Source organism: Neofelis nebulosa, chromosome 2 (genome assembly GCF_028018385.1).
Source record: "Neofelis nebulosa isolate mNeoNeb1 chromosome 2, mNeoNeb1.pri, whole genome shotgun sequence".
NCBI lineage: Eukaryota > Metazoa > Chordata > Mammalia > Carnivora > Felidae > Neofelis > Neofelis nebulosa.
The window spans coordinates 55214079-55231767 of record NC_080783.1 but is presented as its reverse complement, the minus strand read 5'-3'; the positions used below and the strand labels follow the sequence as shown (position 1 = coordinate 55231767).

General features: G+C 35.3%; 1 protein-coding gene across 1 annotated transcript in view; it reads right to left on the bottom strand.

Moving 5' to 3' along the window:
• TTN (titin) overlaps positions 1–17689 on the bottom strand; it is a 276220-nt gene that overhangs the window by 130005 nt on the left and 128526 nt on the right. The window contains exons 142-178 of the mRNA XM_058712718.1: positions 17599–17682; positions 17349–17426; positions 16795–16878; positions 16465–16548; positions 16192–16275; positions 15683–15985; positions 15275–15358; positions 13664–13738; positions 13418–13501; positions 12815–12889; positions 12069–12161; positions 11438–11515; positions 10409–10477; positions 10043–10132; positions 9594–9887; positions 8647–8727; positions 7779–7856; positions 7158–7241; positions 6927–7001; positions 5505–5588; positions 5310–5393; positions 5106–5189; positions 4688–4765; positions 3206–3289; positions 2862–2945; positions 2388–2462; positions 2188–2271; positions 1989–2066; positions 1777–1860; positions 1582–1665; positions 1383–1469; positions 1185–1268; positions 1016–1099; positions 721–807; positions 478–561; positions 279–362; positions 79–162 (exon numbers count right to left, since the gene is read on the bottom strand). Coding sequence (XP_058568701.1) covers positions 79–162; positions 279–362; positions 478–561; positions 721–807; positions 1016–1099; positions 1185–1268; positions 1383–1469; positions 1582–1665; positions 1777–1860; positions 1989–2066; positions 2188–2271; positions 2388–2462; positions 2862–2945; positions 3206–3289; positions 4688–4765; positions 5106–5189; positions 5310–5393; positions 5505–5588; positions 6927–7001; positions 7158–7241; positions 7779–7856; positions 8647–8727; positions 9594–9887; positions 10043–10132; positions 10409–10477; positions 11438–11515; positions 12069–12161; positions 12815–12889; positions 13418–13501; positions 13664–13738; positions 15275–15358; positions 15683–15985; positions 16192–16275; positions 16465–16548; positions 16795–16878; positions 17349–17426; positions 17599–17682 — 3474 coding nt within the window. The remainder of the gene's footprint in view (positions 1–78; positions 163–278; positions 363–477; positions 562–720; positions 808–1015; positions 1100–1184; positions 1269–1382; positions 1470–1581; positions 1666–1776; positions 1861–1988; positions 2067–2187; positions 2272–2387; positions 2463–2861; positions 2946–3205; positions 3290–4687; positions 4766–5105; positions 5190–5309; positions 5394–5504; positions 5589–6926; positions 7002–7157; positions 7242–7778; positions 7857–8646; positions 8728–9593; positions 9888–10042; positions 10133–10408; positions 10478–11437; positions 11516–12068; positions 12162–12814; positions 12890–13417; positions 13502–13663; positions 13739–15274; positions 15359–15682; positions 15986–16191; positions 16276–16464; positions 16549–16794; positions 16879–17348; positions 17427–17598; positions 17683–17689) is intronic.

The window sequence follows — 17689 nt, the reverse complement described above, 5'->3', positions numbered from 1 at the left end:
TGAAGACAGTGGACTAAAAATATTTCCAAGAGTAGGACAGGTATTTCTTCTGTAGATAAGGATAGGAGTGAAAAATACCTGAAACCGGTGGGGCTTCTGGTTTTTTGGGTGGTACTCTGGGGAATTTCTGTTCTGGAACAACTTCTTGAGGAACTTCAGGCACTTGAAAGATATTAGTAGTATTAAACAAGTAGTTAATGATGAGCTATAGGCTAAAATTATTCTCAAGAATAGAAGAGATATTTCTCCTTCCTAATAAAGTCAGGGCTAATATGTACCTGTGACAGGTGGGGCGTCTGGTTTTTTGGGTGGTGCCCTGGGAATTATCTTTTCTGGGACAACTTCTTGAGCAACTTCAGGAACTTAAAAGATATTAGAATGTTTAGAATTTATGAATGATGAAGGCCTATATTACAATGATTGTGAAGAATACAAGACAATAGTTTTTCTTCTTAACAGGGCAGTGGGAATAAATACCTTTAGCAGGTGGGGCTTCTGGTTTTTTGGGTACAACCACAGATATTTTCTTTTCAGGTAAAACTTCTTTAGGAGCTTCGAGAGCTTTGAAGATATTAGTATCTTTTAGTAAGAGATTATAAAAGTGGAATACCGACAACACATTTATCCAAGCAAAGACAATTCATGGACTGGCAGACATGTCTATACACACTTTTCCCAGCCCCCTGGAACAGGTGACCAACAACATGGAAGGATAAATACCTTTAGCAGGTGGAGCTTCTGGCTTTTTAGGAGGAGCCACAGGTACTTTCTTCTCAGGGATGACTTTCTTTGGCGGCACCTCAGGCACTTCAAAGATATTGGTAATTTGTGTTTAGAAAAGATGAAAAAAATTGGTGACTGTACCATGTAATTATACACTAAGATATTTTGGTTAACTCCTGACTTTATTTTCCTTAGAATTATATCACCTTTATGCTGTGGTATTTACATATATAATTTTCTAGCTAAAATTATAGTTGTTTTCTTTTCCTAGTATGTATAGCTTTGACATTACCTGCAGGGGGTGGACTTTCCGGTTTGGGAGGAATAACTTCAGGCACCTTCTTTTCCGGAACAGCTGCCTTTGGCACCTCGGGTACTTTAAAGATATTAGTATTTTCATGATTAGACAGAGTAGAGAAAAAAATGGACAGTATCAAATACAGTGGCATGGGGGTGACTACCTTTGGCTGGTGGGACTTCAGGCTTTTTAGGAGGTGCTACAGCCACTTTCTTTTCAGGGACAACTTCTTTGGGAGCCTCGGGCACTTAAAAAATATTAGCAAAATTACAATCAGTTGTTATGAAGACCATTGGAACAAGATATTTTCAAGAGCAAAAGAGTGATATGTCTTTATAAGCCTAAGATCAGTGACAAGTACCTTTAACAGGTGGTGGGACTTCGGGCTTTTTAGGAGGCGCCACAACCACTTTCTTTTCAGGGACAACTTCTTTGGGAGCCTCGGGCACTTAAAAGATATTAGCAAAATTTCACTTAGGAGTTATGAAGACCAATGGAACAAGATATTTTCAAGAGCAGAAAAGTGATGTCTTTACAAGCCTAAGGCCAGTGACAAATACCTTTGACAGGTGGGACTTCGGGCTTTTTAGGAGGCACCACTGGTGCTTTCTTTTCAGGGACAATTTCTTGAGGAACTTCGGGCACTTAAAAGATATTAGTAAAATTACATGTAGGCATTGTGAGACCGCTAGAACAAAATATTTCCAAGAACAGAAGAGTTGTATCTTTTTAAACCTAAGGTTAGTGACAACTACCTTTAACAGATGGGACTTTGGGCTTTTTAGGAGGTGCCACAGCCATTTTCTTTTCAGGGACAACTTCTTTGGGAGCCTCTGGTACTTTGAAGATATTAGTAAATTTACATGTGAGTCATAAGAATCAACACAGACAAGAACTTTCAAGTCCAGTAAGGTGGTTCTTTCCATTGCCCTCCCTACCCCACCTTAAAGAGTGGTTTAGAATGTACCTTTGACAGGTACGACTTCAGGCTTTTGGGGAGGATACACTTTCTTTTCTGGGACAACTTCTTTGGGAGCCTCTGGCACTTTAAAGATATTAATATTTTTACATTTAGGATGTAATAAATAAGAATCAGGACAAACATGAAACACATTTACACAGGAAAAGACATTTTCCCAAAATTCTAAGCTTCTAGCAACATATACCTTCATCACGAAGAACTTCAGGCTTTTTGTGAGGAACCACATATGTTTTCTCTTCAGGAACAATTTCTTGGGGAGCTTCCCGTACTTTAAGAAATTAGTATTTTAATATTTAGTGTTATGAAGATCACTAGGAACAGCAAAATATTTTCAAGACTACAAGAGCTATTTCTTCTTCAGCTTGAGGGCATGGTAATTTGTACCTTTAACTGAAGGAGGTTCTCTTTTTTTGGAAGGGACTCTCTTTGCAGGAACAGCTTCTTGAGGAGCTTCAGGCACTTTAAAGATATTAGTATTTCACATTTAAAGATTTAAAATTGTTAGTGAAAACAGTAACCACAATAAGTTAGCAAATGTAGTTTTCTAGAAGTCTCTTCTTTGCCTGTCCATTCTTGAGAAGAGGCCTTCCCTAGCACCTGGCATAGTTCCTGTGACACTGTGGACCCTCCTCACTAAGTATTTGTTGAATGAATACTCCTAGTAGAAGAGGTTTCTGTTTTAATAGGAACACCTGCAAATATTTGCTTCTGAGAGGGAACTTTGGGCGCAGCTTCAGATGCTTGAAAGATATTTGTATTTTTATGTTTATGTGTTACGAGGGACATTAGAAAAACATGGTTTTAGGAGCTGAGGACATATCATCTCTTCTTCAGAATCTGTTCACAGGTATCACATACCTTTTACAGGCAGAGATTCTGGCTCTTTAGGAACATCTTCAGATACTTGCATCTCAGGAGCAACTTCTTCCATAGCTTCTGGTGCTTTGAAGATATTAGTATCATACTTAGAGGTTAAGGGATCAGTGAAGACACTAGTTAACTGACATTAGACATGAACTGAACCAAAGTGATATTTCTGGTTACATGGGTGCTTCTTTTAAAAGGTGGATGAGGTATAAAGTTTTGAAGAAAGGAATCAAGTCTTAATTGTCTTTGTTCATTATTTCCCAGCTCCCTACCACCATGTACACCATTGACATTTATGAAATGAATGAAGGCAGGAATGATAGAATGAATGATACCTTTACTGGAAGGTGTTTCAATTTCAGGGGGAGCAGCCTTGGGTGTTTTCTTTACAGGGACAGCTTCTTGAAGTGATACAGCCACTTTAAAGATATTAATGCATCATACTTTAGAGTGATGAAAAGTTTTATTCCTAACTCAACCTACAGGAACACCCCAGACTGGGGGCCCTCCCTGCTCCCCACATTGGATTTTTTAATGATGGTAAGAATACATACTTATTAGGAGCTGTTTTCTTGGTCACCTCAGGTACTGTCAATGTTAGTAATTTAATTTCTCGGAATGGTAGATGTATAGAAAATTAGATCATGGAAAATTAGCTTCAAGTGAGGAAAATTGATTTTGTATAACTAATGATGTACATTTATATATTAATTTGAGGAGAACAAAACAGTTTCTTTCTTATCTGGATTGGCCTCATTTTGTACCCCTACTTTAGGCACTTTAGAAAGGTGTTTGTTTTTCAAGCATGGGAGACAGGAGAAAGACCTAAAGATCTAGACTGAAAAAATCAGGTCAAAGTGTTCAGATATTCTTTAAAGTACAGAATATCATGGATATTGTAAAGAAACTGTTATGCTGGATGTCTTAAAACTTTCTCATATTTTCATTTATTTAAAACACTCAAAATGGAAAAATGCAGAACTCTTTAAAAATAAAAGACAATGAGAGGAGCAACTAAGTATTCAGTACAGAATTCCAACTTTAACTAGTTTTAACTGCCTTGGTTTTAGAAGGCTCTCAAGTGGAGAGGGTATTACAGAAAGAACTGCTGCTCAAAGTCATTGAACTTCATATTTTATTGTCTTTAAGTCATGGTTTTCCAAAAATATTTCTGTACTTAAGTCTTATGGGAAAATAATTATTTCAAATTAATATGCCTATTTTTAGTAGTAAGTTTATCTTAATAGAAAAGCAACTCTATTAAGCAGTTATATTCTGCGATTTCAACCCCATGGAGAGTTGAATTGCTGATTTATAGTCTACAGCCAAACACCTCTGTCATTTGATGGCACTGATGTCTGCTTTAAAGGGGGAGCTAAACCAATTCAATCTAGTTTCAGGGATATAAATATTTTAAGTGGTCTTGTGTAGATTTTTTCCAGCTATTCTGATTTTTTTCTTTTTTGGGAAACTATTATTGTATACTATTTTGAATACTATTATTGTATTAGTAATCCTACTGATATATCTGGGTCTCATATAACATTATATGTATTCATATACTCCCTGAAGGCCTCAGAGGTTAAACTTTATAACCCACGTATCTTCCATTTAGATAAGTTAAAGATCTTTCCTCCTCTATTTTCTCTTGAATAACTCCTGGGAACATGTGTATACCCAAGTCGAGCTTCTGCTTCGGGGGCTCCCACTTCTCTGAAATGGTAGCATTTGGAGCTTTCAAGATATAAGTATATTTGCATGGGTTAAGTACAACTACAATCATGAGATATGAAAGTTGACTTTCTTCTGGCTTGTACCTTTTGGTGGTGGTGTTTTTCTTCTTTTAGCAACAGGAGCTTGCCGCTCTGGAAGACCTTCCTTGGAGACTTCCAACTCTTTAAAGATATTAGTATTTTTTAGTTGAGACAAAGGCAAAGACACGAAGACACAACATATTAAGAAAGTTACATGTGTTAACAGATATTATAACTTTAAGTTAGAAATTTAATTTTTGTTCTAATTGTTTATCCTTGTACATTGTATGAGTGGGACTCTTTTGGGCGGCGGGGGGAGGCAAGTCATATAAAGTTCCTTGTCTTGGGTACATTGGATGCCCTAAAGATATTAGTATTTTAGCGTTAGAGGTTCTGAGAACCTACACAAAACACTAAACATATCTTTCAGAGTGAAGAAGAAAGATTTTCTTATTTAGATTTTCATAACTAAGAATTATACCTTGAGTTGGAGGATGCTCTGGAATTTGGGGAACAGCCTCAGGTAACTCCACCTCCAGAAAAACTTCTCTGGTTGTATCAGGCTCTTTAAAGATATTAGTAGGTTTACACTTAGAAGTTGTAAAAACAGTAAATTATATAACACACAATTTTTGAGTCTTGAATCCAAAGTTATTCATCCAAGTTCGAGGTTGTTGAAATGTACCTTTAGTTGCTGGTGTTTCTCTCTTTTTAGGAATAGTCACATATATTTTGTCCTCTGGAACAACTTTCTTGGGTGGCTCAGGCACTTAAACGATATGAGTATAGTTATATTTATAAACAGTGAAGGAAAAGATTCAGCTTTTAAAATGAGCTAAAAAATAAATTTTCTTCAGATCAGATCATTGGTGTTATATACCTTTTGCTATTTTGGTTTTTGTCTTTTGAGGACGAGTCACAAGTACTTTTTCTTCTGAGGTGGATTCTTCAGACACTTCATAAACTTTAAAGATATTAGTATTTATACAATTAAGGGAATTTCAAGTCAATGACAAACAGTATTAAGAAAACATAATACACAATACATGCTCATCACCCAAGTTACCAGTAGTACATAGACACAAACTAATGACAATAACACATCGGCTAATTTCCAGTTTTATCATATAGAACCCTCATTTATGATGATGATAAAATTGAGGAATTCCCTGGTCAGGGGCTATATAATTCTACTTTGCAGAAAGTTATTGGTAAAACTGTCCTGTTGCTCTTGGTTTTGTTCATAAAGAACAGGGTTGATATTGAGTTGCACATTAAGAATTCTCTTATGTTATATTTGGGCTACTGGAAATTCATATAAGTCCTTTCCTTTTCCAGAAACGTAGTTGGCTATAATCTCAAACCACATCTGGCTTATGGCTGTGTAGTTTAATAACCACTTAGGGATTGGAAGCAGAAAAGAAAAAGAAAAATAATTAAATCTTTGGAAATAAGGCAAATGAAGAAAATAAAAGATTTCTCCAGCTTTTAGAAAGGAAGACTGGCTGATGACAATAATGAAACTCAAGCATAGAAAAGGTATTCAAAGAAGGGAGTCATCATATATTTTTATCCCAACCTAGTATTAAAGACAAAAAAAAATGGGTTTAAGCAGGGAATTTTTAGATTAAACTAAATGAAAGAATATCAGAACTATTGGCATTTTTTGGATTGAAATAAATGGAAGAGTATCTTGACTCCTAGCAATTTTACTATTCAGATTATTGAATAGTATTCTATTCAGAGTATTTTATTATTCATATTTTACTCCTCAAATTATTTAATCATAATTTTGCATAAGACCAAAAAAAATGGCTTGAGAATTCTTTTGATGTTGTAATGGCCTTATAAATCTATGGTTTGATTGGAGCAGTATTGCCAAAATATTTCCAATGATGGCTGGGAAGAGTAGAAAAATAATAATGGGGCATTTTGAATCTATAAAGTCCAATTAAAATATTATTATGAAGTTAAAGTAAGTTACTTCATGGCCTGAGAAAATAAAATGCTTTTGAGCTGAAGATATTTGTACACAGAGCAGAACGAGACAAGACAGTGACAAATACAACAAGGTAAATGGCTTTTCTAAATTTGGGCAACGTTACAGGTAAAGGACTATTTTTTTTTAAATTGGTGAGGAGATATACCTTGTCCGAGCAAGTAAACTTTCAAATGATTAAATTTTGGCCAAATATTTTTTGGCATGTTAGGCTTTTATAAGGTATTAGTATATTTATTTTTAAAAGCTGTGAAGACAAACACGACTGAAACCAAAGAGAAGCACCGATTTTTCTACACTCACTGTACGTCGTTGTGTCTTCAGAAAGAACTGTAGCTGATTTTTCTTCGTGAATACTTTTCTTAGGCACCTCAGGAACTTTAAAGATATTAGTATATTAATTGTGATAAATAACAAATATGCAAAGAATATAAAGAAGCCAAATACAAGAATTTAACATCACACACATTCATTTTAAACTATGAATAACTAAACAAAGAATCATTTCATGTTGTGATTAGTATCAGTGTATACCTTTAGCTGGTGGAACTTCAGGCTTTCTAGGAACAGCTTCATGAACCTTTTCTTCTGGAACAATTTTCTTGGGTACTTCAGGTGCTTTAAAGATATTTGTTTATTTTATTTTTAAAAATATCATAATTGGGTCTAAAATATCAAGATAAAGAGGGGGATCTAACAAGAACACCAAGAATTCCAAAATCGTAAGCCAACTAAATACACAGGGCGTCTCTCTAGATTGCCTTGTTGATGAGTTCTTGATTTGTCATATTAAAAATACTTTGCCCTTGGGGTATAGCATCATTTTCTGTTGTTATTTGGAATGTTTGTTTCCAGAGCTTCCTGACAATAGTTCCAAAATAAATTATTTTTGAAAAGAAGTTGAGGGGGTCAATATCACTTAATTATCGCTTAAGAAGAGGATCAAACAAAAACAATAACAATGTTTAGGCATATGCCTTCGTTTCCAGAAGGTCATCACAAAGGGAAGACTATGTTTTAGAACATAAACTGCAGTTTACATAATTCAGCTATATTGTGGCATTGAGGGGAGAATGATCTCTCTTTCTCTCTGCTCCACAGTAAGTGAATAAAAGGGGGTTTTATATTAGTGGTGAAATCAGCAAAGGCTGGTACCTTTAGCTGGTGGAAATTTGGGCTCTTCAGGAACACGTACTTTTTCTTCCACCACAATTTTCTTGGGCACTTCAGGTACTTTAAAGATAGCAGTAATAGTTTCTTTTACTTTTAAACATTCATAAAGATTTGTAACAAGCAGAACATAAGAAAAACATAAACACAAAACATGACATAGTCACAATATAAAACAGTTTCACTTTATCACATACATTACTATACTTAAAATGAGTTGAATTTTGATAATAAACATGACAACAGAGATCCAGAAGAATTTCCCGTGTTAGAATCCGTTAAGAATTTGACAAGAAAAATTAACAAGACACTGTCAGCTGGTGCTACTTCTGCTTGTCTTGATGGAATAATCGATACCTTCTCTTCAATGATAATGTTCTTAAATGATTCAGGGACTTTAAAGATAGAAATATATATTACTTATCAGGTGTTTTTTTTAATTTCTGTTATAAAACTCAAGAGGTTTACAAGAATGAACAAAGCAGGGACATTAAACACACGGTCACTATGTATTTATTATTACTAAGTTATTAAAACTAATGATTAATAGGAAAACATGGATTTATCAAAAGGCATATTAGTGAATATACAATTCAATAGTACCAAAGAAGGAAACCTGGGTTTACTATCTGGTTGATAAGGATATTTGCTTTATTTTTTTAGGTATAACAACAGTGGCTTTCTCTCTTGGTAGAACTTCCTTTGGACCCTCAACCATTTTAAAGATAACAGTTTGTCTTAGAAATTCCAAAAACACAAAACACAGAAGAAAAACATCAAGAACACAAACTTATAATGCAATCAAGGTGCTACTGTACATAATTAGGTAAGTAGTTTTTCACCAATGAAATACCTTTAGCTGGTGGCTCTTTTCGAGGAACAACTTTAGTGGGTGGTTTTTTTGGAGGAACGATTTTCTCAGATATCTCAGGCCCTTCAAAGATATTAGTGTTTTGATTTAGAATGAGTTCTTAAAGTATTAGGGAGTGCTACTAATAAAGTTAGTCCAATGAGGGCTCATAAATGCTTTATCTATTTTTTTTTTGAATTTGCATCACACCTCCAAAAGAGATGTGACTTTGCTAGATTTCATCTATATTGTAGATTTTCTATGTATACTAAACACACATGCACACCTTACACATATTCCTTCACATTACACATATATTAATTCGTTCAAGATCTGGAGTGGTATTGAAGAGAATTTATTTGTATCATGGTTTCTCCTCGAAAAATACCAATGCTTCGTTTACTTCCTTAATGTTATTTGTCTAATGAAAATATTATAAAATGGCAGAAGCTTTTGATAAGCAGTGATCAGTTTGTGAACAGTTGACTCATGATAACAAAGCAATGGTTGTATTGCCTCACATGTAAATTCTTCAGTGAACTGAGGAGCTTCTTTTTCACTCAACTGATAACCTTGGTCAGATATTTTGGTACCTGTAACAATCATTCTTATGTTTGTAAGAATTTTGTAGAAACAAAGAATTTTGTTTGCAACAGTCATTCTTAGCTAGATTCAAAAAAGAATCTACAAATTCATATAGTGAGCTCCTTAGATAAGTAGATATCAAATACTATTATTTTGCCTGCTAAATTATATTCTGTGTGGTTAATCTCTACTCCATATTAATCTTTGTATCAAATAGTTGAAGCTCATGCTTAAAGCATTCAATGATTTTAACTTGGAAAGTAAGTGGGTTTCTAGTGTTCCAAACTGAACATGAAATACACTTAAAAAAAAGTGAGTTAGAGCAAGATATAACAATTTGTAGTATCTACAGAATTCTCCTATACCTTTAGGTGGAGCTTTGGGTTTTTCATATACTTCCACTTCTTCAGCCTCTAAAACTTCTATTACTCTACGGACCTCTTCAGCTTTGTGTACTTCTTCAATTCTGGGTTGTTCTACTTTAACGAATTCTTCTACTTCATGGAATTCTTCTTCTTCAAAATATTCTTGAACTTCATGGAACTCTTCTTCCTCAAGATATTCTACTGGTGTCTCCACTACTTCTAATTCTGTTCTTTCTTTTACTACTTCCTCTTTGTGGAAGGCAACTGATATTTTTTCTTCAAGGACAGTCCTCCCTGAAAGAGCATCTAGTTTAAGAAATTTGTCTTTTTTTTAAAAAAACACAAGAGAAATGAAAATGTAAATTCAAAATACAGAATAAAAACAACTGAAATAAAAAAAAAACTTTCATGCAACAATAAGTGAAGATCAAAGATCTTTCCGAAAATACCTTTAGCTGGGGGAATAGCTTCTTTTTTAGGCACAGGGACTCTCTTTTCTGCAATTTTCTTTTCTGGGACTTTCTTTTGTACTTCAGGCACTTTAAAGATATAGTTTTAATATTTAGGACTGTTAAGAGCAAATTTTCATAGACAAAAGACATCAAAACAGTCAAGACACAGAGACATAATACATAAGAATCTTTTTTTGAATTAAAAAAAATCTATTCTTTTTAAGTAGGTTTCATGCCCAGTGTGGGGCTTGAACTCATTACCCCCAAGATCAAGAGTGGATTGAAACAGCCAGGCACCCCAAACATAAAAATCTTAATGAGAATATATTAACAGGAAGTTTAGGTTTATAAGCGAATATGTACCTTTGGCTGGAGGTGGCTCTTTTTTCTGAACAGGAACAGGTACTTTCTCCTCAGGAACCTTCTTTGGCACTTTAAAGATATTAGGCATTTCGGTTAGCTGACAATACTCAATAATAAACATGACATAAAAACAGCAAAAACAACATCTTTAATAATCAAAGTTTAAGAAGACACTCCGTACTACTGGCCACCAGTTTTATAGGCAATAGAGTTATCTTTCCAAATCCCTTATTTGTGCTAACCAAACCTTAGAGGACGTGTCCACAAGAACCTGTGCTGGTTTGTTTGTTTGTCTGTTTGTTTATTTATTTATTTATTTATTTAATAGCAGGGGTTACCAATATTGGGCCTATTTTTAATGTGACAAAGACTTCTACAATTTTTAATTTGACAGAGACTTTTTTGAAGTGATTACCATAATGGAGTACTTAAGCCTTGACACAGGCGCCCTTTCTGCTGATAGTATTACATCTGCTGGCGATGCCTACTGTGATAGGGACAGCGTAAGCTCATCGACTAAGAGCACTCCTGAAGCAGTAACTTTATTAGGAAGCAATGAGAAGTAGACATTTTGCAGTAAACTTGAGTGCTTAGGCAAAATATTAGAAAGGACATGAGGCTCTTTAAAATAGTTATTATCCAAGCATTAGGGCAGATTTTTTTCCCCTATAAAATAAGATTGTATACATACTTATAGTAACATGAGAAAACTCTATGTAATGGAATAAGATTTATGAATGGAATGTGGGGAAGAAGAATCTATTGTTATGTATAAAAGTATAAAGAAATGTACTAATTAACATTAAAATTCTCAGTTACAATGAGAAACTTCTGGAATAACATATACACACATAACCATCCATTAACATTCCAAAAAGGCTAAAGATATGAAGTGGGTTACAGTTTTATTGATCCTTAATCAATTTCATAAGTTTTCTATTTAAAGAAAGCAGTCAGAAAAGAAATTTCTGTTTTTTAAAAGAACATTAATTGGAATTTAAAGATGTTATTAATTGAGATTTGCTATACCTTTGGCTGGTGGTGGCTCCACTTTTTTAGGAACAGGAGTAGGTGCTTCAGGTACTGCTTTCTTAACCACTTCAGGCACTTAAAAGGTATTAGATAGACATTTTGAAAAATGATACGCAATGAACGGAACAACATCCACATATGCAAAAAATAGCAAAAAAAGCATTGACTCATTTTTAAAAGATATTAGCAACCTAAATGGTAATTATATATATGGAGTATCGACTCTAAAGGTGAGAAGGCTATTATTTCTTAATCCTATTAGCAAATATAATATCAGTTAATGAAAAAGCTTGTCATAGTTTACAGGAATAATAGGCTAAGAATTATTCTATAAAGTAAACAACACAGAAATAGATTTCCCTCCACTTTCATATTGAATAAAAGCCCCAAAACTAGAAACTAGGAGAAAATCTTACGACAGGGCCTCGCCAGAAAAAATTGAAGGGCTAATAGTAGAAAAGTTGGGGGAGGGGAAGGGACACTTTCGGTGCTATTAATTATTGATCTTCAATTTATCATTGATAAGATGTGAGAAAAGTATATTGAGGAATATTAGATTTAGACATATCCTGGGAAAGATTTGGAACACCATAGATTTTAAATGTCCAACTCCCAAGAGAAGCTGTACCTCTAGGTGGTGTCACCTCCTCAACCTCTTCTATGCTAGGTGGTTCTTCTGGGATCTCTTCTTCTGGAATAGGCTCTTCTGGTTCCTCATACACTTTAAAAAGATTATTACTTTGTAAATAATAATTCTTTTTGAATATTAAACTAAAATGATCTATCTGAAAACAGAGGTCGTCATAAACATAGGAAATTCATAGCTCAACCTTTTTCCAGTGCGTCAGAACTCACAAGTCCTTGAAAAAAATCTATGGGGTCTTCAAATACATTAGGCCCTTTCAAGAATTTCATATTTGGAAAGGATATCAAAGAGAATTCAGGTAGAATTATATCATTATTTTTAATGGAGATGGACTTGTTTGAAGGCAAACATTCACTTAGCAGTATAAGTCAGATTTTCTGTACCAACTACTCAGGCTTAACTGGGAATTTCTTTTGGGTGGGTATATTCTGCTATTGCCAACCACATCATTTGATGAAAAATTCCCCATGGAAAATACAGTTTCCTTTCAAAGAGTGTCATTAAAAGAAAACAAATAAACAAACAAACAAATAGGCTAAGCATGTGAGAAAGGAGAGTCAGTTGATTTTCATTTGCCTGCCCAATTTTTATTAGGTAAATAATAATTTCTTTTAGAGCCTGAATATGTTTATTTTCTGAAGTGAAATGTACATTCGTCTCCTTCAAATATTAAACAATGATAAGACAATGATGACTTGGAATATCTATTTTCTTAGAAAGTCATCTACCTTCAATCGGTGGAACTTCCTCTTCTTCAAGGAGAATGATTTGTCTTTCTTCCACTTTCTTAGGCACATCAGGAACTTAAAAGATATTGATTGTTTTAGGAATTTAGAATGCAAGAACCAAAGAAGAGTTCATAAAGACCAAGTTTCCCATTTTTCAACACAAGGTAGTAAATATCAAAATACACACATGCACAAGATGAAACATTGAGATTTCACATAATCAGCTATTGAAACAAAAATAAAGAGGTTTGTGATTTAAGACTAACAGCCCATTAAAGAGATATTCTACTGTTTATTGCTGGAGCCTCTACTCTTTTAGAAAGAGCAACAGGTACTTCATGGGCTGGCTTCTTAGTTACTTCGGGCCCTTTAAAGATAGTGTTTTATCTTTGAGAAGTAACGTATGTAGAGAATCAACGTAAAATACACAAACACAAAGCGGGGAAAAATGACATAGCACAAACATGGTTGCAACAGAGTCACAAATGGGGAATGCAAATGACACACCACACAAAGCAAACATTTATGTTGAACATCCTGTGTGGACAGCATCACAGTTCAACATCAGTACAACAAACACATTCCTGTTTTGGGGAGATGTACCTTTGGCAGGAGGAGCCACTGCTTTCTTAAGACCAGGAGGAGGCACCTTCTTTTCTGGTTCAGGTTTCTTAAGCACCACAGGAACTTTAAAGATATTATTTGATTTTACAATTTAAGATACACAAACACAGAGACACTAGACACAGCAATAATACAAGTTATAGTAACAGATATTGAAACAGAACACTGGGACTTTTACGGATAGAAAGAAGTGGCAGTGTCTAATTTGCTTGGGAGTAGCAGTACCTGTGGCGGGGGGAGCCTCCTTTTTCTTAGGAATGATCATTTTCTTCTCTGGCACTTTCTTCTTAACCTCAGGCACTTTAAAGACATCATTTCATGATAAGAATTTATTGTGAGGGACAAAAAAGAGAGAACACAAGAAGTCCACACACAGAAAGAACACATGCAACAGTTGCTCAGGGTAGAGATATAGGGTAGATCAGGAGCCCAATGTTATGATATAAATAGGTTTTGTAGAGCAAGGGATCAGCAACCTATTTGAATATCAGAGGACAGTGCTGTCATTTCATCCATCTAAATTTCACTGGTAATTTATTGAATCATTATCTATAAAGTATTTCTGAATTCTTGAAATCTAATAAAGGACCAGCATGGGGTATCTGGGTGGCTCAGTCGGTTAAGCATCAGACTTCAGCTCAGGTCATGATCTTGCCGTTTGTGAGTTCAAGCCCCGCATCGGCCTCTGTGCTGACAGGTCAGAGCCCGGAGCCTGCTTCAGATTCTGTGTCTCCCTCTCTATATCTGCCCCTACCCCACTCGCACTCTCTCTCTCTAAAACATAAATTAAAACATTAAAAAATTTTGATAAAGGACCAGCTTTACCATTTCACTGCTTATATGATATTTAACCTGGTGGAGGGGTTATGCTTATTTTAAGTAGTGATGCCATGACCTTTCGCAGAAAATACTGAGCTTTAAGGTATAACTATATGGACTTTGTCCTGTACTATGGTCTGACCTGGATAATTCATTCAGTGATAGAGCATTTTCACATACCTTACTTTATTTTATCCTCACAATAATATCTGAGCCCGCTAGAACTGATACCAGTCTCCCCATTTTAAAGGAGAGATACCCGAGGTTCAGATTGGTTAAAAGGCTTGCTCAGAATAATACAGCAAGGAACAAACCCAAGGCTAAAGTCAAAACCTGCTGGGCTACCATTTATATATATGTAACACAAGACATAAGCTGTTCCATAATATTTTGAGAAATACTTCAATCCTTTTTTATCTTCATCCTGGTGTTACAAAGGCACTTCATATAAATGGTTGAAGGATGAAACTTAGGAAAATGTATTCATCATGTTTAGCTTGGCAGAATATCTATATGAAAATTATGATGTTTGGGGCGCCTGGGTGGCTCAGTCAGTTAGGCATCCGACTTTGGCCCAGGTCATGATCTCACGGCTCGTGAGTTTGAGCCCCGCGTAAGGCTCTGTGTTGTGAGCTCAGAGTCTGGAGCCTGCTTCAGATTCCGTGTCTCCCTCTCGCTCTCCCCTCCCCTGCTCATTCTCATTCTCTCTCTCTCTCTCTCAAAAATAAACGTTAAAAAAATTAAAAAGAAAGAAAATTATGATGTTTAATAAAATTATAGGCAACTGGGTAGAACTTCTGTGGCAGTACTGGGACAATATTTTCTTTTAACTTTGTTCTTGAATACTGTTTTGCATCCAGTGAAAAGTGGATATCAGTGTTCCTGAACATTTTTAGAAATAAAAATGTGCCACTCTATTCTATAAATATAATTTTTCCTAAACCCAATTCCACCACAATTTGTCTGGATGAAAATGTTTATGGATGAAGAATGTGCATTCACTTAGGGGAAGTATACCTTTGGGTGGTGGAGGTTCCACTTTTTTAGGAGCAGGAACAGGGACTTTCTTCTCTGGTACAGGTTTCTTTGGCACTTCAGGCACTTAAAAACATTCATTTTAAGACATTAAAAACCGCAGGCACAGTATTATATATGTAACAAAAAGACAAATGAGACTAAGACCACGAACGACTAAATAACATTGCATGTCATGAAATCTGAAAAGACATTCAGATCATTTACGATAGACACACATGACAGACACAACAATAAAGGCACACATGTCTGGAATGCTTTCTAAGGTTCAGATGGTAGGCAACGTAAAGAATGAAGTAGTATAGATAAGACTGGAGATGAATACGAAAGATGGAAAGGCAGAATGCAACACAACAGAGGCCTTGATGACTCCAAGAAGAGTTGCTATACCTCGTGCAGGTACTGGCACCTTAGGTTTAATTTCTGGAAGAACTTCCTCTTCTTCAGGTACAACTTCTTCCTCAGGTATGAATTCTTCCTCCTCAGGAGGAACTTCTTCTTCTTCAGGAGCAATTTCTTCTTCTTCAGGAGCGACTTCTTCTTCCTCAGGTAGAAATTCCTCTTCCTCAGGTAGAACTTCCTCTTCCTCAGGTAGAACTTCCTCTTCAGGAGCAATTTCTTCTTCGAATGGGACTTCTTCTTCCCGAGGTAGAGCTACAGGAACTGGAACTGGCTCGCGTTTCTTGGATATCACTTTAAAGATATTTATTCAATCGTACAAGTGTCACTTTTACGTACACTATTCATAACAATGGGATAACATGAAACGCAAATATTCTGTTATCATAGAGCATCGATTGTCTCAAATTCAATGTCATTAAGCATTAATTGTAATTAGTGAGGCAGTATAATACCAGTTAGTTTTCCTTTTTCTCTGTTTCTGTAAGAAACTAATGTACCTTTGGGTGGTGGAGCTTCCACTTTTTTCGGAACAGGTGTTGGTTTCTTTTCTTCTGGGATGAGCTTCTTGGGCACCTTTGGCACTTTAAAAATATTATTTGTCTTTAAGAATGTGTTCTTTTATGTTTTGGAGCAACAAATATGAAAATAATCACAGATGCCTGACTTTTACATTTCTAATCAACAAGGTTTTAAAACATGCAATGTTATGGGGGAAGGTGTATGTGAATATACATAACTGAAACCCACACTTAAATGATGAAGTGATGTACCTTTTGCGGGTGGAGCCTCTACTTTCTTAGGTACAGGAACTGGCACCTTCTTCTCAGGCACAGGCTTCTTGGGCACTTCCGGCACTTTAAAGAAATTATTTAGAGAAAAATGTTACATGACATAAAATTTTGAGTTTAAGCATAGTCTCAAAAAAGATTAATAAAATTATAACCAAGGCATTTCAAGAAGCATTTTATCTTTAAAATAAAATTTTTTCTTTTCCATGAAGGAATATTAAACAGTTGCATCCCCAAAGAGCATAGAATTGAACTGGTTAATTTTTCCTTATATGCAAATGTCAAATAAAAACATTTTGCAAGTTCATGTACCTTTGGCAGGTGGAGCTTCCACCTTTTTAGGAGCCGGTACTGGTACTTTCTCCTCTGGTACAGGTTTCTTGGGTACTTCAGGAACTTTAAAGATATCAAGTAGGATTAGTGTCAAATTCTTCACCCATTGATAAGGACCCAACAATTTTAGGACTTAACTGAAGCATCATATAATTTTACTTTAAGAATGAAAATAATAACAGCCACAAAATAAAGGCAAGGAGAGGCACAAAATTTAAATAGAGAACACTGAGAAAACACAGACTGGTGAAAAGACAACACACAATGCCTGGTAAAGGGTGATATTGTCCATTTTGGTATTATAAGAATTTACCTTACAGTAAGAACTTTCCACTAAAGACAAAGAGCCAAGCATTTAGCATCAGCATGCTTTGGTGGCAAAATTTAGAGATGAATACATGGTAAACTGCTTTTATGACCAGTTGGGAGGCCCTTGTCTTGTTAATACTGTCATGGGGAAAGAAGTTTTATCAAGTTATACTACGTGAATAAATTATTACATTATCCCACTGATAGATTATAAAGAGATGTACCTTTAGCTGGTGGAGGCTTCTCTTTTTTAGGAATGGGCACAGGAACCTTCTCCTCTGGCTTCTTAGGAATCTCAGGCACTTTAAAGATATTGTTTATCGGTAAGTTCTAACTACTAGTAACAACACATCTGTATAAAGCACAATTAACATTTCTAACAACAGAGAGCAACACACACAAAGTTGTGAACTCAGAAGATATTCATATGGAGATTAAGGCTTTTCTATGGTCATGTTATGAATGGTGGTATACCTTTTGCTGGTGGGGCTTCCTTCTTTTTGGGAACAGGAACAGGTTTCTTCTCTTCTGGAACAGGTTTCTTGGGTATCTCGGGCTCTTTAAA